The 22,392-nt window shown below is 48.8% G+C and overlaps 1 protein-coding gene across 4 annotated transcripts in view; it reads left to right on the top strand.

Annotated features, from left to right (window-relative positions):
* Positions 1-22,392, top strand: part of Disp3 (dispatched RND transporter family member 3) — a 50,021-nt gene that overhangs the window by 4,435 nt on the left and 23,194 nt on the right. For all 4 annotated transcript variants that reach the window (XM_052715890.1, XM_052715889.1, XM_052715887.1 and 1 more), the window contains 2 exons: positions 14,257-15,232; positions 16,210-16,429. In XM_052715890.1, coding sequence (XP_052571850.1) covers positions 14,260-15,232; positions 16,210-16,429 — 1,193 coding nt within the window. In that variant the 5' untranslated portion in view covers positions 14,257-14,259. The remainder of the gene's footprint in view (positions 1-14,256; positions 15,233-16,209; positions 16,430-22,392) is intronic.

Below are 22,392 nucleotides of genomic sequence, written 5' to 3'. Positions count from 1 at the left end.
TGTCTTTGTTCGCTGTTCTGCTCCTTCCCAGGGTTATCTTTCAAATGCACACCCTTTGGTCTTTCCTGTCCATCATCCCTCCAGGCTACCTCTGTTCCTTTTCTGACTTTCCTTCACTTGAGTCTGACCCAGTCTGCACTCTGATACCCATGCTGTCACAGGTACCCAGCGCTCCCCTGGACAGTCTCCCTCCATGGTCTCAGCTTCAGGCTTTCCACTGTGAAAGGACAGCGCCGCCCACAGGATCCCTTTTTGGACTTGATTATGAAGAACACTGGCTCTCGAGAGAGAGTGACTTGACTTGGGTGGGATTGAAAATCATGGTTGTAACTCCCAGTGGTTACAGTGCCTCCCCACTTCCTCAGAGCTCCTCACTGCTGCTAAAGTCACCCTGCTCCTGAGCGAGGAATACCCAATTGATTTTCTTAATAGGACCAGAGATGCCAAGTAATTTTCTTAAGGTCTCACTGCTCGGGTCTAGTCTCCATGGAGGCAGGCACTGATATGGTTGTCTGTGTGTCCACTGTATCAAGCCATGAAGGCCCAAGCCTTTTTATTGTCTGGTAGCAAGGACTTCCCTGACTACCCAGCATAACTGGCTAGTCAAAGACAGATGGGTGGCTGGGTTGAAGATCCTTGTCTCCAGACACATGACCTCATAGAAGGGACTGGCCAAGATATCTCACTAGTCAGTATTATCCTGACGGCCAGCCTCAAGCCTCTAGGACTCAACCAAGCAGCTGCTCATGGGCACCGTTCGGCTCAACTGTTTCTCACAGTCTCTTGATTTGGGGACTGCAAAGTGTGGTGCTGAGAGACAGGGCGGACTCCCTAAGGGAACCACCCATCTACCACTGGTTGTAAATATAGGCACCCCAAAATGATGGCCGTGGCGATGTCATGGAAGCTGATAGTAATAGTCTTAGCATTGATAACTGACAGTAGCAGAATCTTAATTGGAAGCTCGGTGATTAGTTCTCTGGCCCCCTTCTCCCCTCTTTGAAATTATTTCCTCACCTGTACCCCTCTCTGTTCCCTTTCCTGCATGCTCAGGTGTGGGCAGTGAGAGTCACTGTCCCTTGTCCTAGCCGAGGGAGGGGCTTGTCATTGGAAACCCTCTCTCTCACTGCCCACCCTCCCCCTCCCCACTGGAGCCTGTTTCTGCCCATGGAGCGGGAGAGACTTCAAAGTCTGTCAAAACACCCTCCAAAGCTAGGTTCCAAAGCACCAATATCCCGGGGAAAATAAATAAAGAGAGCAGTGTCAGCCCGAAATAGAAACACGCACCCAATCACAAATATGCATGTTTTCCATGAGTCGAATTTCACGGGCAGACAGTGTAGCATGCGCTCCAGCTGCTCAACAAAGGCCAGAGGCAGAGATGCTGCTGGTACCAGTCCAGGGAAGCCAGCAGAACCAGAGAGCTTGCTCCCCACATTAAGAGACCACAGGGCCACACTCCTGGCTGCCCTGACTGGAAGGTGTCAGAAGGTGAATGGCAGTTAATATGTTCCTGTGGGCTAGTCACCTGTTCTTCGGGAAGGGACATGCAAGGCTGATGGCCTCAGGTCCCCTGCTTACAATGAGAGGCTGGCAATGGCAGTACCCATAGCAGCAGCTGCCAGTAGTTGGATGCCTGCCTTGTGCCAGGCACTAAATACATACACATGCAATCATATTTGAGCTTTGACATGATCTTCTCATGGCGTGGGGGTTGCTATCCTCAAGGAATCCATGGGAAAACAGGGCTCCGAGAAGTAAAGAGACTAGTCTGAAGCCACACAACCTGAAGAGTCCAAGTTTTTCACGACAGAGTTTCTATGTGCATCCCTGGTTGTCCTGGAATGCCCTCTGTAGACCAGGCTGGCCTTGAACTCACAGAGCTCCTCCTGCCTCTGTCTCCTGAGTGCTGGGATTAAAGGTGTGCCCAGGATTCTGCATTGTTGTAGTTATTTGTTTCTTGTTTATTTAATATGTTTTGTCAAGAAAATCACTTATGCTTAGCATAGTAGTGCATGCTGTAATCTCAGTATTGGGGAGACTAGTAAATTCAAGGCTAGTGGATGATGTAATGAGACTCTGTCTCGAAAAACAAAAAAAACCCAAAAAACCAGACCCACCTATGCGATTGTTTTCAAACAATATAAATTTCTCTGCCTGTAGGGTTAAGTTAGCATTGTCACAAACATGTCTCCCAGTGACGTGAGCCGGTACCCTGGACTGGGTACCCAGGTTTCTGATCCATGACTAGGCTGAGGTAGGGTCTGAATGCTTCAGGTCTGCATTTTAGGCTGTCTTAACCTTAGGAGCCCAAGCAGCTTCCTGAGAGGTGGAGCACCACTGTAAAACTTGGGCTATGAAAGACAACTTAATTCAGAAGAGATCACTACCCAAGAGGCTTTGCAGACAGGGAAGTGACCAGATAAGGCAAGTGAGTCCCCCAGCATCATGCAGCATTCTGGTGCCAGAACCGGAGTCTCCTCATCCACAGAGGCTTCTTCTGGAGCTGTCCAGCTGGCCCAAGGGGACTGAACTGATGTGGCAGTGAGCCCAACAGTGTCCCTTCGAGGGCAGAGATGACGCTCCTGTGGTTACTATTCAAGCCATCTCTGTGTCCCCATTGACATCAGTCTGAACCTCTGTCCTACCCCAGGTCTACCGTGACCAATAACTAAGATACATAGCCTGTCAGGCATGGTACCCAATGTCCTTTATATTTTAATCCTCACAACCACCTTAAAGACAGGTATTCTTGTTCCATTTCACAACAGAAGGAAGCAGGTGAGGCTAGAGAGGTTGAGTCACTTGCCCAAGGTCACACAGCTAGTTAAGGAGCAGATGGGGTCCAGCAGAGTCCCTGCTAGCAGGTTCACTGCGAGGGTGAGGAAAGGGAAGGTTTGGGACCAGAGCCAGGAGGAAGGTGGAGCCACTGGGCAGCCCCGGGCTATTTATATGACACCTCTCCAGCCTTGTCACGATTGCTGGCACCGGTGGCTCCTGTGTTGCTGCCAGTCCCTGGAAGGAAGAAACCCAGGGCAGCATCTGGAACCAGCTGCTGGAGGATATCACTGGAGTGTCGGGGTAGGAACATTTTACCTTAAACTCCAGGTCAAGTAGCCACTAGAGGGGGAGTCATGGCATGGTGGCCCCATGTGTTCTGGGTTCTGACATCCCACTTCCTCCTTTTAATGCTTTTCTCTGAGGGAGCCAACCTGGGGACCGGGGAAGTTTGGAGTTGCATTGGTGACAGGCTCAGGTCTCAATGTATTGGGAACTAGGAGGTAGGGACAATGGAAAGATCTGTACGGGTTTTGATTCCAGCCTGCGCCATCCGGGTCCCTACAGAGAGAGGTGTCCTAGGAGACAGTATCAGAGCCTTAAGCCTCCTGGAAAAGGTTTTTTTAATCCCCCACAATGCTAAGCATCTGCCGGCACAGCCCCACGGTATGTAGGCACTGGGAATTCAGAAATGGAAAGATCTAGCTCTATCCTTGTAGTACCATGGAGTCCCCTACCCCACCCTGACTCCTGCTGCCTTGAGAGTAAAGGTAATGGGTGAGGAAAGATGGCTCTCTTGTGTTCCCACCTGAAACAGAAAAGGGACCAGGTATTTTCTGGGACTAAGGACCTGATCCAAGCAAGTGGTCTTCTCCAGATCAGGGAGAAAGTTTGGGTGGATGCTATAACTAGGCATGCTACTTAATTTTCTGCCTTGGTGGCTGTGGTAGGAGGCACCATAGGGCTGGTTCTTCCCAGCTGATATCTGGTCCTGACATCCAGCACAAGTATGTCACTAGGTCAGTAAGAAAGGAAACATGATTGGTGATGGGCAGCCAGTCCTGTCCTGAAGGAGAGGTGGTGACTTTCCTGACTTAGGAAGGTAGCTTACATGGAGTTCAAGGACAGAAAGATAAGATGATGCTAAATTGGGATGCTGGGGTCCTGGGAAGTAGTGTTTTCATCACTTTCCAAGTCCTGACCTTGGTACTATCATGAGGGGTTTCTTATGAGCCTTGCTGGGGTCAAGCTGCAGAGTGGTCACCCCAGTGGAAAGGTTGTCTCCAAAAACAGGCAGCATACTTTGAGATTTTAAATTTTTATTTATGTGTATGAGTGATGTTTTGCTTGTTTTTGTTTTTGTTTTTGTTTTTTTTGAGACAGGGTTTCTCTGTGTAGCCTTGACATTCCTGGAACTCACTCTGTAGACCAGGCTGGCCTCGAACTCACAGAGATCTTCCTGTCTCTGCCTCCTGAGTGGTGGGATTAAAGACGTGCACCACCACCGCCCAGCTATGCATGAGTATTTTGTTTGCATGTATATATGTGAACCACATCTGTACCTAGTGCCCACAGAGGTCAGAAGAGGTCATCGGATACCCGGGAACTGGAGTTATGGACATTTGTGAGCCACCATGTGGCTGCTGGTCCTTGGCAAGAACAAGTGCTCCTAACTGTTGAGCCATCTCTCCAGTCCTAAGCAGCATACTTTGAATGTTTGCTACTCAGGCTACATTCTGTAGATTTTGTCCTCATGCTCATCTGGTAATAGGTGGCATTTACTATGTCCATCATAAGGGTGAGAAATGGGAAGCACAGAGAGGTGAAGTTGGAAACAGCAGAGACAGGATTCGAACCCAGGCAAGCTGATGACAGACCACTATGTGAGGACGAAGTCCACAGCTTGGCCTTTGCTGACATCATTGCAGAAGTACCTTCTGTGATCCTCAGTGATCCGGGTAGTTTGTATATCTGGCTCTGGATGTAGACTGGCCATTTTCAGTCCTGATTGCCAAGCAGCCAAAAAGATCACTTTCCAGATGTCCAGATGTGGCCAACTGACAGGACATCCTCTGGCTTTTATCTAGATGGTTCCCCCTTTCCATCCCTCATAGATATAGTTGGGTCCTAGGTCCCTCTAGATATAGTAGCATCTGAGGATTCCTGGTTGAAAAGCCTTTCCTGGTTTGAAAACTTTGTTGTGCAGTTTCACAAAAATAGAATACTGGTTTTGGTTCTTGCCAGCAATCCAGACCTGAGAGAAATTAAGCCAGAAAAAAATTAGGCTTTAGAAAAGCATCAGCCACCAGATGCAACCCTTCTGGTCTGGCTGGGGGCAAGCACTGCAGTAGTAGCTGCTGCATGCTACCTGCAAGGCAGTCGGATTGCCTTAGCAGGTCTGACAGAGGATTGGGGCAGACCATCCAAAGTAACAGAGCTGGAATCTGCAATAAGCAGGGACATGTCAGAGTCGAGAGATATTCTTGGGCATCTGTGAGCTTGAGAATGGATCTAGGGTGAAAAGGTTCATGTATCCTTTGGGAAGAAGAATTTCAGGCATCACAAAGTCAAGACTAGGATGATTTCACAAAATAACAGTCCTTTTATATAGAAAGTACCAATAAGGTGGTATGGATGCATGGATGAATGGGTACATGGATGGTTTCATGCCTGTGTGGATAAGTAGGTGGGTGGGTTGATGCATGGATGAATGGATGAATGCATGGGTAGATGAGTGGGTGGGTGGATACATACATTGATGGGTGGATAGATAGATGGATGAATGCATGGGATGGATGGATGAATAAGTGGATGAATTTATGCATGCATGGATAGGTGAATGCATGGATAGTTAGGTGGATGGATGGATGGATGGATGGATGGATGGATGGATGGATGGATGGCTGTCTACATAGATGCATGCATGCATGGATGAATGGGTGGGTAGATGCAAGCATGGCTGGGTAGATAGATGATGGATGAATGCACACATTCATGGATGCTGGAGAGGTGACTGCATGGATAGATGGATGGACAGATGGATGGATGGATGCATGGATGCATGGATGATGGATGGATGGAACTGATGGACTTTGGTAAATAGGACTTTGATTTGGCAGAGCCAGGCCCCAGGTACAAATGGAAGGGCCTATGTCCCTCTCCTCGTCTTTAAAGAACTTCCCTTGCTCCAGGAAGAGTTGCCCTGTTACTGGAGGAGGTTTCTGAGTCTGGGAAGCCTGGGGAGGGATCTTTGGCTCTGGATTAGAGACCCTAACAAATTCCTCTCTTTGATTCTGGATTAGAGACCCTAACAAATTCCTCTCCTGGAGGGATGTACGGTAGATGAAGCTAAGTCCAAGTCTAGGATCGTGGCAGGGCTCACCACTGTGGGGTGAGGAGCAGCTGTTTTCCTACCACTGCCAATTTAGCCAGGGGCAGCATTTGAATAAGAATCAGTTTAGTTTGCCTGCCACCCTCCCCTGCCCAGAAGACCAAATGAATTGCTTCTCCCTCTGCTGTCCTCCATCAAAACATGCCTAGACTCCCTCCTCATAGCTCTCCTTGCCCTGTGGTGATGTGGGGCCTGCAATACCATTGGCTCAGGACAGGGAGAGATGATCTGATCCTATGAGTCTCATTTTCTCACTCTATCTCCTGCTCCACCCCATTCTGAAGGACCCTCAGTTATGGGATTCCCCTGGCCCCTGTGAATCTATCTAGGAGGGCAAAACACTAAGAGATGGCACGACCCCAAGATCTCAGGGAATCAGTAGCCCCCTTCCCAGCTAGCTCCATCTTTTCTGTTACCTTCTACATCCTGGCCCTTTGGAGACTCTGGAAGACAGAACTGGGTTCTTTGAAGCTCATTGGATTCAGCCCTCCCATTTGACGAAAGTGCAGATAGGAGACAGGGATGGTGATATCTCGGTGTAAACAGGAGGGATGGGTGCTGGAGGAGGGACCAGGTGGCCTTAGTGGGTCTCTCCAGATCTCTTAACCCTGGGGCCCTGAATCTCCCCAGTATTTTTATGATGGAAATTGCAGAGTTGAGGGTGGGCTCATTCTCCACCCAGAGCCCTCAGTCCTAGCTGCTCAGCTCTGACCCGCTCCTGCCTGTCTCAATAGACTGTGGTATCATCATGGGCTGGGGACCAGAGCAGTGCCAGACTCCTGGCCTGCTGTGGGCTCTGAGCCAATCTCAAGTAAGGAGGAATACTAGACTCTCCTCCAGCATTGACCATACTTCCTCCATGGATGCCAAAACTGTCAATCAGCAATCATGGGGGAAAGCCATTGACTTGGGCACAGAAAGGAGAATTCATCTGAACACCCTCAATGCAAAGCAGGGTGTCCATCTCCAAGGTTGAAATTTTCATTCACCCCTTTCCTGGGGCCCCACTGTCCTGCTGTCCCAGCCGGGGCTTGGCCTAAACTGTCTCTAGAATGACTCAGGGGTAGACGCTGAGTGTGCACACCAGCCAGACTACAGTGTATGCATGTGAATGCATACACCAGTGAGGGTCAGGAGGGCTGATTTTAGAGCCCAGCATTTTCAAATATGTCAAACTCAAGTAAAACCTAACAGTGAGAAGTTCAGGCTCAAATGAGCCCCTGTAGACCTTTAAAAGATGCCGTTTTCTGCTTTGCAAATTGGAAATCATTCCTCGGGGTAGAAAACACGATACCAAATGGTCTGCAAGCCGGAAGCTGCTGCAGAGCCGCAGTGTCCGAGTCCCCTAGGTTGAGAAGATCAAGGATGTGCAGAAAATGACTCTGGCTCGGGTACATGGGGCTGGGTGGCCTCTGCCATCCCCCCGACCCTCTCATCTGGTACTGATCTCCTTTGTGCTTTATAAACCTGAGAGTCAGCAGCCCCAAGTTCTCAAGGAGAGGGCCTCTGCCCTAGAGATCTCATTTCCTTCCCACCCAGAACCCGTCACAGCGCTCCCCCAAAGCTGGAGCACCCTCCTTTAGGTTCCTGCTTATCTTACAGCTTCTCTATCCCCTCCAGCCTCTTCTCTCTGAGAGGTCTTTGGCCCTGAAGAGTGTTGCCACATGCTTTGGCTCATGGGTGGGGTCTGGGTGTATCTGAGGCCTTTCCCAGAACTAGCACTGTAAAGTGGCCACCTGCTGTGTTGTGTCTCGGGGAAGCCCAGGGCACCCAGCACATAGCTACTGGCTATTCGGCTGTCTGTGCTACACAGTGTGATGATATTGCATTGACCTTGAGTGCCAACTCCCCCTGCCCCATTACACAGTAGCTTGTGATCAGGGTAGGGGCAGACCTCCCCCAGCACTCAGTTCCCTTTCCACTGCCCCCCTTACATTAAGACAACTCTTCCCCCTCACTGTCTGGGGAGCTGCGGGCCTAGAGATGGTAGATGAATCGTTCTAGGTCACACAGCAGGTCTGTGGCACGCAAGGACCCTCCTCTGGCCGTCTGCTGCCGCAGGTGCCCATCACTGCTTCCTTCATCTCCCTGGCCCCTGAGTAAGCTCCAGGAGGAGCTGCCTGGAACCAGGGAAACAAGAGTGGTTTTACATATTTGCTAATCGGGTCTTTGAGAGAGAGGAGCCCTGAGCTCATCAGCCAGGAAGGAATCCAATTTGGCTTTTATAGCCCTGGTTACTCACCCTCCATTGTGGGCTCTTTCTCTTTTTTATTAACCAATCTTCTAGGGGCTGGGGAACTGCAGAGACTGCTGAGCCCCAGGGGTCCCACTCTCCAGAGCCCCACATGGCATTCCAGGCAGTGGCCAGGATGTGATGGGAAGGGGTGACAGAGTGGGGTTTCTGGAACCTTCTGACCCTCCCGCCAGGAATGCCTGGGAGAGTGTTCTAATTTCCGTTTTCTATTCATGCTGCTGGTTACATTAAGCTTTCATTGTCTTATTCTCTGTGACGCCGAGGCTGCTTTCAGGGCTCCAGAGTCTGGGTTGATTGATGGGTCTGGGGAGAGGCCTGAGCTGCACAGGTAGGTAAGAGAGGAGGAAAAGGGGTGAGGAGGAGAGACCAGTGGGTGGAGTCCCTTCGCAGCCAAACAGGGTGGCTAAAAGGATGACCTCTGCCTCCAGCCTGCAGGAACTCAATCCAACCCTACCCTGCAGGCAGCTGGCTGCCTTGTGAGCTGAGGGCAGATGAGAAACGGCATATATTAGAAGAGCAGGGCCAGTGAGATGGCTCAGCAACTAAAGACACTTGCCTCCACGCCTGACAACCTGACTTCGAGCCCTAGGACCCCCATGATAAGAAGAAGGCACTAACTCTGACAAGGTGTGCTCTGACCTCCTCACATACCTTTGTATGCACACACACAATACATGAACAAATGTAATTTTTAAAAAAACACAGTGTGTGCTGGCCACATAGTAGGGCCCAGCTGATGGTAAGCCTCTCACCATTTCATTGAGGGAGAAACATTCCTGCCCCAAACACCCAGCTAGTGGCAGTGCCAGGATTTGAACCCAGGTCTATCTAACTACACAGTCTATGCTGCTCAGCTTACGCTTCGCCCCTGGAATCAGGCTATGGTTCTTTCAAGTCTCTGATAACCTCTTGTTGCCAGGGGGACCAATCCTGTCCCACTGAGCCCACCAGAGGGAATCCACAGAATGGCAGAACAAACAGCAGCTTCTAGGCCATGATGGTGAGGTTTCTCTGGGGATTATGGGACAGTACCCTGGCTGATATCCTGCCCAGAGCAAACCTCGTTTGCCCGATATATATTGAGCTGTTGGGTTTACGAGTCAGCGCCCAGTTTCCTCACCAGCTGTCAGCCTGGGAGGACAGCCGTGCTTCATCTGCTCCATCTCAGCAGCCTGCCCTTCTCTGAGAAACGAGGGAGTTGGGCAGGCTTACCACAGCCCCACCTAGGCTCCTAATCAGTAAGTCCAGATCCCTCTGAGCCAACAGACTGGAGCTTCCTGGGAGCACATCCTCTTGGGAAATCTAGGCGTCTACCTCAACTGGGCACAGGCAGCTTGCCCCCAGGGATGAGCAGAGATCTAAGTGGGTCTTGCTGGAGGAAGGATGAAGGGCTCTGAGAAGTACCACCTGCCTTCATCTAGAGGTCTGGGGGATTCCCCAGCTAGGATCTGGATTTTTTTTTTCTGCTACTGGGTTTGAAGCAGGGCCTTACACAGGCTAGGCAAACACCCTCCTGCTGAGCTACATCTCCAGCCTAGGACCCGGGTTTCTTGGGAGAAAATTCTGGAACTGTCCTAATATCTAGTTGCTATGGTTGGGCTCTCTGCATCAACCCCACTTTCTCTCTGCTCCTTGCCCCCCTTGTACTAGAGTCTCTAGTGAAACAGAGCCACTGGATATATAGAGATATCAATGCTCTTTGTGAATTTTTTTCTTCTGTAAAATGGGGCTGCTCACATGCCTCTGCTGCAAGGCTGGTGCTAGGCCAATGGAAGATGGATGAAAAATCCTGGTGGCACAGTGGATGCAGAACTAATTATGATGCTATAATTATCTTAACGACTGTCGGAGATTCCAGCTAGGCTCTCTGGGCTTTGCCTTCACCCCGTGTGTGTGATTTTGCCCCTTCGAGTGTTAAGCTGTCACCAGTCTCCTAGTTTGGAACGGAGAGTTCAGCTCACTGGAAAGGGTTGGGGATGCTGGGCAACAGGCATGTGGTGGGAGCATCGAGAAGGCTGGACCAAAACTGAGGACAGTGATACCTAGGAGTGTCTGTGACCTCTTTGCTTCCTTCTCTGGACTCGTGGGAGAGGCAGACTCACAAACAGGAGAGACACAGTGTTCTCACTCTAACACAGCAGCAGAGTGGAACTACTTAACTCAAAATATCTCAGTTTGAACTTCTGCCCAAATCTCTCAAGCCGAAAGTGAGGGATGCTAAGGGCTCTGAGCTGTTCATGGACCAGGGCTGAACCAAGGAAGCAAAACACACCCAGTCAGGGAGAAAAAGCTGATTACCTTCTAATTGCCGTTAAATTAGATATATACATATATGTATTTTAAGTAGAATCTGCATGTCTAATGTGAGTTTTTGATTACATTTTAATAGTCTGGCTGGGATGAGGGAATGAAGGAGGAAGGGGTCTGTCATCCCTGGCTAGAAGGAGGGAAGTTGTAAACAGAGAGCTTTGGCTTGGACCTCCAGCCTGGGTGCTGTGTGAGGATAAGTGGGGGTCCAGACTGGTGTCCACACCACTTCCCACCATAGGTCCTTGCCTTGTAGACTTTAAACACAGCTTCTCTATTTTGGATATGCCTATCATCTCCAGACCTGCTCGTCCCCTGGGGCTGCCGAAAAAAATGACCCTAGAATCTGGTGGCAAAATAGAAAACTTCCAGGCAAGAACCCCAGCCTCACCACTGCTAGAATGACCTTGGGTGTCGCAACTCTGCTCACCGGGTCTCAGTTTTCCCGTGTGTGCAATGGAAGTGTTGTATGTGATATATTTTGTTGTTTTTTGAGACATGATTTTTATACAGCCGAAGCTGGTCTCAAATTTGCAGTGGAACTGAGGATAACCTTTAAACTCCCCATCTTCCAGCCTGCATCTCCTGAGTGCTGGGATTAGAGGTGTATAATAGAGGTCTGTGGTTTATGGATGCTGGGGATGGAAGCAGAGGATTTGAGAGTGCTAGGCAAGCTCTCTATAACTGAGCCACATCCACAGTTCCCTTTGCTAGGGTTTTATGTGCTGTGATTTACTTCCCTTTCCTTTCAAGACTGCTCTTTCTGTCTCAAGGGACTGGGAGTGTCCATACTCCTTTCTCCCCAAGCCAGTGTTGCACTTTCCTACTGTATCCTGTGCCCACTCTCCTTGATTTGCTTCTTGGAGGCCAGCACTCTCCCTCTACCCCACCCCGTGCACATTATCATGACTCTTCAAAGAGGTAAAGACAGCTGTAAAAATACACATGTGACTACACACACACACACACACACACACACACGCACGCGCTGCTTCTTCTTCTTCTTCTTCTTCTTCTTCTTCTTCTTCTTCTTCTTCTTCTTCTTCTTCTTCTTCTTTTTTGTTTTTTGAGACAGGGTTTCTCTGTGTAGCTTTGCACCTTTCCTGGAACTCACTCTGTAGCCCAGACTGGCCTCAAACTCATAGAGTTCCGCCTGCCTCTGCCTCCCGAGTGCTGGGATTAAAGACATGCGTCACCACCGCTCAGCCCACACACGCTATTTTTAAATAGCATTTATTTCTGATTCTAAAAGTAAGGCTATACTTGATCATTGCAGAAAATTTGGAAACAGACAAGCATAAAAGAGAAAATAAAAATCATCCATAATCTTCTCAAACAGCGAGAGTCATTCTTAATGGGTTATATTTAAAATACATATGAGATTCCTTCCCCACCACACCCTCTGATTATAAAAGTGGGATTTTGCTTTGGATATGACTTTGAGTCCCAGCAAGATTAGCCTTGAAACTGGTTGCATCAGCCAGGCAGGCATGGTAGTTCATGACTGGCATTCCAGCACTTTAGAGGTAGAAGCAGGAAGATCAGGAGTTCAAGGTCATCCACAGCTATATAGAGAGTTTGAGACAAGCCTAAGTTACATGAGACCCCATGTCAAAAACCACACGGGCGGAACTAGAGAGATGGCTCAGTGGTAAAGAGCTCTTCCTGCTCTTGAGAGGATCTGGGTTCAGTTCCCAGCACCCACATCAGGAGCGCACGACTGCCTGTCACTTGAGTTCCAGATTCCAATGCCATTTGACCTCTGTGGGCATTTGCACACACATGATGCACATAAACTCACACACGCTGACATAAATACACACAGAAAGTGTGTTGGCAAGATGGTTCAGGAGGTAAAGGCAAGCCCAAGAGCTGAGTTCAATCTCTGCAACACACATGTCGGAAGGGGAGGGCTGACTTCCACCAGGCTGTCCTCTGAATGCCATATGCACAAGACTGTGGATGAGTATATGCACACCTACACAAGGTGGGGGAGGGGAGAGAATAGAATGTAATACAAAGGCAGTAGGGGGGAGGGGGAAGGAAGGAGGAAGAGAACTGGGTACATCTTTTCTCTTTGTTCCCCGTTAAGGGGTCATTCTCTTGCTTTTTCCTTCTTTCAAGTCTTGGACCCAGAGGGTCCCCTCAGTCATTCTCTCTATTGCATCCGTCTCTCCTCCAACCCACCTCCCATTATTCCACTCTCTTACCTCGCTCTCCTCATGGTTCTATTGCTTTAGTCCTCTCCTCCTCCCTCTTCCTTACTTGCTCTGGACTGACAGCATTCTCTTCCTCCCGGGTTGACCAGCTAATTGAAGCAGAATGCTCCAGAGAATGCCAGTGGGAAAGGGGGCATCCTCAGCCCCGCTGCCTCTTCCCTCTACCTGATGTCTATCTGGATCAGGAGTCTCCCTCCATCCCAGAGACACTGAAGGTGGCCTCTGGGCCACCCCGTGGGAATCCTCACATCTCTGAGAGATGCCTAGCCCCTGCCCGTGCTCAGAGGGCTGCCGTTTGCTGGAGCTGCATATTAAGTGGTCTAAGCCTGACAGACAGTGGCTGCAGCTGCAGTGTTCAGGGAGGGGTGGGATATACTGAGGGCTCTGTGGCAGACACCTAGTCTTGGCACAGTCCCCCGGTCAATGATTGAGAACTTTACACTCTCCAAGGGGGAACAAAGGAATGTGATTGCCTGACAGACGATATTTACCATATTACACAGACTGCAAAGTACTTCCACCTCTGACCCCACACTCCTTTGAGACAGGAGCGGCTCCCTTCATTTTATAGGTGGTAACTCGGAATTTCAGGGTGGCTCCAAGTCTTACCAATGTTCCAGTTGCTAGGACCCAAACCAGGGCCTGTCTGATTCCAGAGATCATTTTTCTCTCCTTCTACTCTGACAAACTGCGAAGGTACCTTACAGTTGCTCATTATACACAAGTAGTTGCTATGGAGCCACATCTTACATTGGCCTTGAGTTCTGAAGTTGGACAGAGAACGCAGCAAAAATTGAAACATCACATGTAGCCAGAAGTCTTGGCTGGCCTTTACACACCAGAAAAAAAAAAAAAAAGTCTTTTCTGTTGCAATTGGCTTACAGATCCTTTTTTTTTTTGTATTTTTGTGCATGTGGCTCTTTTGTCTGTACGTATGCATGTGCATACATGCGTGCCTGGTGCCCCTTAGATTCAGATCCGCTGCAACTGGAGCTACAGGCAGTTGTGAGATGCCATGAGAGTGCTGGGAACTGAACCCGGGTCCTCTGCAAGAGCAGCGGATACCGTATCGCCAACCCCTGTTCTCCTTTTTTTTTTTTTTTCCGGTCTTGAAAGCCAAGATCATCTTGCTGGGTGTGATGGGAAAGAATAATGTGTTTTTCCTGGTTAGGTGCACATGTGCTTTGGTACCATAGAGCCTAGTGAGCACATGATTCAATCCCACGGTGCAACTGGCGTCTGCTTGTGGTACCCAGGCTGGGTGAAGCCTCCCCTCTCAAGGCTGTTGACCCATCCTTTTCCCCTAGGCTATGGACTCGGAGGATGACCCCCTGCTGCAGGATGTGTGGCTAGAAGAGGAACAGCAGGAAGAGGAGACCTTGGGCGAGGCCTGCAGAGGTGTCTCTGGGCCAGGGCTGCCCTCCGGAGCACAGGGCTACTGGCGACGCTGGACGCTGCCCTCCCGGCCCCCAGCCTCAGGGTTCTGGAGCACCCTGGGCTGGGCCTTCACCAACCCATGCTGCGCAGGTCTGGTGCTGTTCCTCGGTTGCAGCATCCCCATGGTGCTGTCCGCCTTCATGTTTCTCTACTACCCGCCCTTGGACATCGACATCTCCTACAATGCCTTCGAAATCCGCAACCATGAGGCGTCACAACGCTTTGACGCTCTGGCCTTGGCCCTCAAGTCCCAGTTTGGATCTTGGGGGCGCAACAGGCGGGACTTGGCGGACTTCACCTCCGAAACGCTGCAGCGCCTCATCTCAGAACAGCTGCAGCAGCTGCACCTGGGGAATCACTCGCGACAGGCATCCCGGACCCCTCGCTCAGCTCCCAGGGTCACCCCTGCCACTCAGAGATTAGCAGCCATTCCGAGTGAGCGACCTCGACGCCAGGCCCCGCCCCCGACGGACCAGGTAGCCAATCAGAGCCGAGCCCGTCGGGGCGCCTCGCGCTGGGATTACTCGCGCACCTATGTGAGCGCCAACACCCAGACGCACGCGCACTGGCGCATCGAGCTCATCTTCCTGGCGCGGGGAGACGCGGAGCGCAACATTTTCACCAGCGAGCGCTTGGTCACGATCCACGAGATCGAGAGAAAGATCATGGACCACCCGGGCTTCCGGGAGTTCTGCTGGAAGCCGCATGAGGTGCTCAAGGACCTGCCTCTCGGCTCCTATTCCTACTGCTCCCCGCCCAGCTCGCTCATGACTTACTTCTTTCCCACCGAGAGGGGCGGCAAGATCTACTACGACGGCATGGGCCAGGACTTGGCGGATATCCGGGGTGAGCAGCAAGGGACTATGCTGAGCTTGGGCGAGGGCAGAGGGCAAGGTGCCAATGGGATGTGCAGCTGGGATTGGATATGAAGAGGGAGAGGGAGAGAATGCGACAGAATAGAATGCCCACTGGGATTGTGGGACTTTGGGAGTTAGGTTGAGTCCAGAGAGAGAAAGCGTGGAGAGAGACTTGCGAGTGGGGTTGGTTAGAGAGAGCCTGGGAGGCAGTGTATCTTAATTGGGTTTCCACTGCTGTGATTAAAGCACTGTGACCAAAAGCAACTTAGAGAGCAAGGGGTTTATTTCATCTTGTATTTCCGCATCATCGAAGGAAGTCAGGGCAGGAACTCGAGGCAGGAACTAGAGGCAGGAACTGAAGCAGAGGTCATGGAAGGCCGCTGCTTACTGGCTTGCTTGCTCAGTTTTCTTTAACACCCTAGGACCACCTACCCAAGATTAGCACCGGCCCCGGTGGCTGGGTTCTCTTCTGTCAATTAACAATCAAGAAAATGTTCCCACAGGTTTGCCTACAATCAATCTGATAGAGGTGTTTTCTCAGTTAAGGTTCCTCTTCCCAGATAACATTAGCTTGTGTCAAGTTGACCAAAAACAAACTAAAAAACTACCCAGGACAAAAAGGAGCATGAGATTTAAGGTATCTTGGGGTGGGGCTTGAGGAAGGATGGGACAGTGCTAGATGGTAGAACTTTGGAGGGAGGGAGGGCACAGGTAGGGTAGGGCTTTAGCAGATGGAGTTACAGGATTACAGACTGAGCCTTGGAATTAGGTGGGGTTCAAACTGGAATCAAAGCACAAACCTAGTGGGAACTGCCTGCTCAGGCAAAGGAGGGTCATACTTGGGAAGCTGTAGACTCTCCAAGTCATGCATCTGTCCCAGATGTTGTAGTGTGTGTGTGTGTGGGGGGGGGGGGGGTGCTGGTGGAAGCAGTGCACTGAGCTCTTCGGATTTCCCTGTCCCTGCAGGCTCCCTAGAGCTGGCCATGACTCACCCCGAGTTCTACTGGTACGTCGATGAAGGCCTCTCGGTGGATAATCTGAAGAGCTCCCTCCTGCGCAGCGAGATCCTGTTTGGAGCGCCGCTCCCCAGCTACTACTCAGTGGACGATCGCTGGGAGGAACAGAGGGCCAAGTTTCAGAGCTTTGTGGTCACCTACGTGGCCATGCTAGCCAAGCAGTCTACTAGGTAGGAAGTCCAGCTCCACACCTTGTGTGCCTGCCTCTGCACCTGTGTGTAGTAGGTAACAGGGTAACTCCTATGCTCCAAATCTCTTTCCTCACAGCCTTAACCCCAGGAAGTCTTTATCCCCAAATGTGAGCAGAGTTAGGTACATGGTCTGGTTCCTCTGAATGACCTCTTTTCTTGACTGGTGCTAATGGTTAGTAGACATGACAGCTTTGAGGGAGGGAGACAATTCCAGAACTCTTGTTCTGGAGGGCTTGGTATGACTAGCCCGAAAAGCAGTTCCTTTCTGCCTCTAATATCCAAGGAGTCAGTGGGCAAAATCGCTTCATTTCTCTGGCCTGAGTCTCCCTATTTGTAAGATGAGGCAGTGGTTCCTATTACTGTGGTCATTAAGAGGAAAGGAGAGCAGGACTGGAGAGGTGGTTTGGTAGATAAGAGCACCCCGCTGCTCTTGCAGAAGACCTGGGCTCGGCTCTCAGCACCTCTGTGGTAGCTCGCAGCCATCTGTAATTACAATTTCAGGGGTTCCTACGTCCTCTTCTGGCTTCTGCAGGCATATGGCATGTGCATGGTGCATGTACATACACACAGGCAAGACTCATACATATAAAATAAATACTTTTTTTAAAGAAGAGGAAGTGAGCTAGGCCTGGGGAGATTGGTTCAGTTAGTAAAGTGCTTTGCCATGCAGGCATGAAGGTCCGAGTTCAGATCCTTAGAACCCACATAAAACCCCGGTATAATCCCAGCAGTAGGACTGTTAGAACTGCAGGCTCACAAGCCATCTCTCAGACCTGTGGCATTTCCGGGGGGGATTCGTGTGCAGTGTACAGCTTAAGGAAGTGGAGGCTGGGGAGATGGGTCACTTGGCGAAGTGCTTGCCATGTGAGTACAAGGACCTGAGTTCAATCCCCAAAACCCATGTTAGAACAACCAGGTGTAATGGTGTGCATCTGTGATCCCAGTGCTGGAGAGGCCTGGAGTCAGGGAGAATCCCTAGAGCTCACTGGCTGGCCAGCCTAGACAAATTGGTGAACTCTAGGTTGAGAGTCTGTCTCAAAAAAACAAGACTGGGCAGGGCTCGGTGGTGGAGAGCACTTGCTGCTCTTCCAGAGGACATCCGTTTCCAGAACCCACATCAGGCGGCTCACAACTACAGTAACTGCAGCTGCAGGAGATTCACTGTCCTTTTCTGGCCCCTGTGGTTACTTGCAATCATGCTCACAAACACAAACACACACATGCACATAGATAAAAAAAAATGTATCTTTTTAAAAGGTGGAAAATAACAGGAAGACACTCAAGGTTGATCTCTGACCTCTGTTCTCTGCACACACATGCACCAGAGCATACACATGTGCACATGCAGGCAGACACACATGCACGCACACACACACACACACACACACACACACACACACACACACACACACATTTAAGAGGTCAGCAAGATGGCTCACTGGAGCCTGCAACCAAGCCTGATGACCTGAGTCAGGTCCCTGGAACCAGTATGGTAGAAAGAGAGAGCTGACTCACACAAGTTTTCTTCTGAACTCCATGCACACACCATAGTATGCACATATACCACCCACCCCCCTCCACATACACACATGTTTAAGGAAAATCTGGTTTGGAGATGGGCTTGTTTCTGGCTCACTTCTATAAGCCTAGCCCCAACAAGGTCCCTGGAAGCACTTGGTAAAGATTAGTCTACAGAATGAATGAGTGGGTGGATGATGGATGGATGGTTGATGGATGGATGGATGGATGATGGATGGATGATGGATGGATAAATGATGGATGGATGGATGGTAGGTGGATGGATGGATGGATGATGGATGGATAAATGATGGATGGATGGATGATAGGTGGATGGATGGATGGTTGATGGATGGATGATGGATGGATGGATGATAGGTGGATGGATGGATGATAGGTGGATAGATGGATGGGTAGGTGGTGGATAGATGGATGGATGATAGGTGGATGGATGGATGATAGGTAGATGGATGGATGGATGGGTGGTTGATGGATGGATGGATGGATGGATGGATGGATGGATGGATGATGGATGGATATGGATGGATGAGGTACCTCAAGGAAGGCAGCTGAGAGGAGCTGGCTGTGGAGGGCACTTCAGATAGCAAAAGTTACCTCTGCTGAAATGTTCACCTGCTAAGTTCAAGGCCTTGCCCTGGCACTTCCTAGGAGGAAGTGACAGCCAGGCCCCAAGGACTTGATTGTAATGCCTTCTTTCAGATTCACAAAATCCTTTTTATTGTTATATTGTTGGTGACTCAAGAGGAAAACACACCTTGACTTAACACAGAATTACATGAATCGTCACTTTTATGGCTTCGTTGATGGCACCAGCCTGTGGCATTTACCGTTCTTCATCCTCTGTGGTTTTGTTGTGTGCGTTTTAATTGTATATACATTTTAAACACCACAGCCCATTCTGTCTTCCAGAACCTGTTCATTTCCGTTTATCTTCATGTTTACCTTTCCTGTTGCTCCTCATTACTTTCTGTGGTTTCCTGCTTTCTCTGGGACCACTTTCCTTGTGTCTGAAGAACTCTTTTTCGTATTCTCCAAGTGCAGGTTTGCTGGTGGTGACCCCTGTTTTGTTTGCCTGAAGAATATCTTTATTTTACTTTTATTTTTCTAATCTATTTCACTTGTGTGGTGTTCCAAACTGGCAGCTGTGTTTATTCACTATTTTAAAGATGTCATTCCATTGTCTCATGGCTTCCATCATTTCTGGAGAGAAGTCAGCTGCAAATCTTCCTTGTTGCTCCATTAGTTTATTACAATTTTTATTATGCTTGTTCATTTATTTTGTATGTGTACATGTGTGGGCACATGCGTGCCACTATGTGCATGTGGAAGCCAGAGGACAACTTGCAAGAATTTGTTCTCTTCTTCCACGTATATGGGTTCCAGAACTCATGTTGTCAGGCTTGGCAGCAAGCTCCTTTACCCACTAAGCCATCTTGCCTGTCCATTGTTGCTCTCTTAAAATGACTGTTTTCCCTTTCCTTTTAATTTGTTTATTTTTTAAAGGTTCATTTATTTTTACTTTATGTGTGTGTTGCCTATATGCATTTGTGTGTGTTATGTGTGTTGCCTATATGCATTTGTGTGTGTTATGTGTGTTGCCTATATGCATTTGTGTGTGTTATGTGTGTGTTGCCTATATGCATTTGTGTGTGTTATGTGTGTTGCCTATATGCATTTGTGTGTGCTATGTGTTTGTTGTGCCACCAAGTGAGTGCTAGAAATGGAACCCAGGTCCTCTGCAGGAGCAGCAAGAGCTCTTAACCATCTCTCCAGCTCCCTTCCCCATAAGACACTCTGTAAATGCTGTATAAATTTATGTAGATACAGTAAATGACTGATTTAACTTTCAGCTTTTTTTACTCAAAGAAAAAGTATCTAATTCATCAAAATAAGAAAGCCAGAGATCTTTTCTTCTTGGCTATTATGTGTGAGGCTAAGGAAATTAAAAAAAAATTGTTGAAGTGTAATTGGCACACAACCAACTGCATATACTTACATTTTAGTCTTGACACATCTACTGTCAAGATTGCGAATTTCCCAGTACGTTTCCTTATGTCCACTGACAACCATCTTATCCTGCATCCTGCTTCCAAGCTGCTTCCCAGCCCCAAACCATCTCATCCTGCATCCTGCTTCCAAGCTGCTTCCCAGCCCCAACCCTAGCAATCACTTTCTGTTTTTTGTTTGTTTGTTTGTTTTATATAATTTTATGAGTATGAGCATTTGCCTGCCTGTATTTAAATGCCTGTATTTAAACATGCATGCAGTGCTCTAAGAGGCCAGAAAGGGGCATCAGACTCCCTGAAACTGGACAACAGCCAGCTGTCTAGCGGGTGCTGGGATTTGAACCCAGGTCCTCTGCTAGAGCAGGCTGTGCTTTTAACTGCTGAGCCATATCTCCAGCCCCCACTTTCTGCTTCTACCATCATATATAGACATTCTTTTTCTAGAATTTTGTATACGTGGTATTCTAGGTTCTCTTTTGATGGGACTCATTCATTCCTTCTAGCTAATTTGAGTTGTACCCATGTTTTACCGTGTTTGAACAGTTTATTGTTGAACATGGAATAGTATTCCATTGTATGGAGATCATATTTTGTTCGTCTGTTCACTCATTGGTGTTTGTATTGCTTCCAGGTTTAATCATTACAGATAAAGCCCCAGTGAGTGTTAGTGTATAAGTCTTTGTAGGGACAAAACCTTTTTGCCTTGGAGAAAAGCCTCATAGTAAAATGACTGAGCAATAATGGTGGGCATATGTTTAACTTAAGGGACTTCCAGAGTTTTCCAAATTGGTTGTACCACTTTGTTTCCACCAGTGGTGTGTGAGAATTCCAGTTCTCCCACATCCCCGCTAATACTTGCTGTGGGGTTCTCATTTGCCCCAGTTCTCCCACATCCCTGCCAACACTTGCTGTGGGGTTCTCATTTGCCCCAGTTCTCCCACATCCCCACTAACACTTGCTGTGGGGTTCTCATTTGCCCCAGTTCTCCCACATTCCCACCAACACTTGCTGTGGGGTTCTCATTTGCCCCAGTTCTCCCACATCCCCACTAACACTTGCTGTGGGGTTCTCATTTGCCCCTCTGTCACTGTGATAAACAGCAACCCTGACCAACATGGGGAGGAAAGGGTTTGCTGGATCTTTCTCTTCCAAGTGGCAGTCCGCCATGGAGGGAGCCCAAGAAACTGGATGCAGGAACTGAAGCAGAGGCCATGGAGGAACACAGCTTACTGAGTTGCTCTCAGGCTCACATTCAGCTACTTTTTTTGTACCTCCCAAGACCACCACACTGGACCCTTCTGCACCAACAATCAAGGAAACACCCCACGGACTTGCATATAGGGCAATCTGATAGAGAATTTCCTCAATCGAGGATCCCTCTGACTCTAGTGTGTCAGGCTGACAAAAATAAACCAGTACATATAGATACATAAAAAATAAACCAGTACATATAGATGGTGCCATTTAAAACGGTTCTTAATTTAGAAAGGATGGGAGGAGGGAGGGAGGGAGGAAGGGAAGAAGGGAAGGAGGGAAAGAAAGGAAGAAAGGAAAGGAGGAAGGAAGAAAGGAAGGAAGGAAGGAAGGAAGGAAGGAAGGAAGGAAGGAAGGAAGGAAGGGCACTCTACAAATGTTTATTCTCTGTGCTTTAACCAAATGTGAGTTTCTATGCTAACCACTGTCCACTTGTGCCGTTTTTTATTGAGTTTTCCATTTCATACTATGACATTCATTTTGAGTTCACCTTTGAGCATGGAACAAGATATAGATTGAGGTTTATTATTTTTACATGGGAATCTGGTTATCTTGGTGTCATTTGTTGAATTGCCTTTGTACCTTGGACACAAATTTACTGTCTACGTGTGTGTCTGTTTTTGGACCTTCTCTTCTAGTCCATGGGGCTGCACTTTAGAACTACACAGTCATGATTATCATAGCTTCATACCAAGGTTTGTTTGTTTGTTTGTTTGTTTTTCCCTCAGTGCTAGGGGTTGAGCCCAGGGTGTTGCACATGCTAGGCAAGCACTCTACCACTGAGATGCATCCTGAGACAGGAGAATGACGGTTCAGCCTGTGTGGCAGAGTGTGTTCAAGTACAGCCTGGATAATTTAGCTAGACTCTGCCTCAGATTTAAAAAAAAAATAAATTAAAAATAGCTGGGGCTGTAGGTCAGAGGTAGAGAATGTGCTTAGCAAGTATAAAGCCCTAGGTCCAATCCCAAGTGCCAGGAGAGAGAAAAGTCTACTGGGCTCTTGTGTGTGATTGACACCTTCAAACACTGCATCTTTGGACCTGTGAACATGGTATGTCTAATGTCATTTTTCATTTTCTCTCTAAGCAGCTCCTGTTTTCGTGTTCCTATGATAATACAATTTTAAAATTTATTCTCCGGCTGT

The sequence above is a fragment of the Peromyscus californicus genome, unplaced genomic scaffold (genome assembly GCF_007827085.1).
Source record: "Peromyscus californicus insignis strain IS unplaced genomic scaffold, ASM782708v3 Scaffold_5__1_contigs__length_169319896, whole genome shotgun sequence".
Taxonomy (NCBI): domain Eukaryota; kingdom Metazoa; phylum Chordata; class Mammalia; order Rodentia; family Cricetidae; genus Peromyscus; species Peromyscus californicus.
The sequence above is the reverse complement of the archived record's forward strand: the minus strand, read 5'-3'. Positions and strand labels throughout refer to the sequence as shown.